The sequence below is a fragment of the Mesitornis unicolor genome, unplaced genomic scaffold (assembly GCF_000695765.1).
Source record: "Mesitornis unicolor isolate BGI_N332 unplaced genomic scaffold, ASM69576v1 scaffold15914, whole genome shotgun sequence".
Taxonomy (NCBI): Eukaryota; Metazoa; Chordata; class Aves; order Mesitornithiformes; family Mesitornithidae; genus Mesitornis; species Mesitornis unicolor.
The window spans coordinates 1-1,375 of NW_010179531.1; the positions used below are offsets into that span (position 1 = coordinate 1).

Here is a 1,375-nt window from a genome sequence, read left to right on the forward strand (position 1 = left end):
TATTGAGGTATAAGGGCAGGTATTCAGGGAGATATTGAGGTATAAGGGAAGGTGTTGGGGTATAGGGGCAGATGTGGGGGCGTAGGGGCAGATATTGGGGTATAAGGGCAAATACTGGGGTATAAAAGAAGGTATTGGGGTATAGAGGCAGATATTGGGGGTATAAGGGTCGATATTTGGGGTATAGGGGGAGGTATTTGGAGTACACGAGAAGGTATTGGGGTATAGGGGTGGGAAGGAATTGGGGGAGGTATTGGAGTATAGGGGCAGGTATTGGGGTATAGGGGCAGGTATTTAGGGAGGTATTGGGGTATAGGGGCAGATGTTGGGGGCGTGGGGCAGATATTGGTGTATAAGGGAAGGTATTCAGGGGGTATTGGGGTATGGGGCAGATATTGGGGTATAAAAGAAGGTATTGGGGTATAGAGGAAGATATTGGGAGTATAAGGGTCGATATTTGGGGTATAGGGGGAGGTATTTGGAGTACAAGAGAAGGTATTGGGGAAGGTATTGGGGTATAGAGGAAGATATTGGGAGTATAAGGGTCGATATTTGGGGTATAGGGGGAGGTATTTGGAGTACAAGAGAAGGTATTGGGGAAGGTATTGGGGTATAGAGGAAGATATTGGGAGTATAAGGGTCGATATTTGGGGTATAGGGGGAGGTATTTGGAGTACAAGAGAAGGTATTGGGGAAGGTATTGGGGTATAGGGGCAGATACTGGGGTCTGGGTGAAGATATTGGGGTATAAGGGCAGATACTGGGGTATAAGAGAAGGTATTGGGGGTATAGGGGCAGATATTGGGGGAGGTATTAGGGGTATAAAGGAAAGTATTGGGGTATAGGGGCAGGTATTGGGGGTATAAGGGCAGATACTTGGGGTATAGGGGGAAGTATTTGGAGTACAAGAGAAGGTATTGGGGGTATGGGGGAGGTATTGGGGGGATAGGGGCAGGTATTGGGGGTATAAGGGCAGATACTTGGGGTATAGGGGGAAGTATTTGGAGTACAAGAGAAGGTATTGGGGGTATAGGGGTAGGAATTGGGGGAGGTATTAGGGGTATAAGGGAAGGTATTGGGGTATGGGGCAGATATTTGGGGTATGAGGGAAGGTATTGGGGGTATAGGGGTAGATATGGGTATATGGGGAGGTATTGGGGGTATAAGGGAAGGTATTGTGGGTATAGGAGTAGGAATTGGGGAAGGTGTTAGGGGTATAAAGGAAGGTATTGGGGCCTGGGGGGTAGATATTGGGGGTATAAAGGAAGGTATTGGGGTGTAAGGGCAGATACTGCTGTAAGGAAAGGTATTGGTATAAGGGCAGATATTGGAGGCATAAGGGCAGATATTTGGGGTATAGGGGCAGGTATTGGGG

General features: G+C 47.9%; 1 protein-coding gene across 1 annotated transcript; it reads right to left on the bottom strand.

Annotated features, from left to right (window-relative positions):
• Positions 1-1,010: 1,010 nt before the first annotated feature.
• On the bottom strand, positions 1,011-1,236 carry LOC104539327 (classical arabinogalactan protein 9-like; the record flags this gene model as incomplete). Its single annotated transcript, XM_010182822.1, has 1 exon — positions 1,011-1,236. A coding segment is annotated over one exon (226 nt), but the record flags the coding sequence as incomplete, so codon positions are not given.
• Positions 1,237-1,375: the final 139 nt, after the last annotated feature.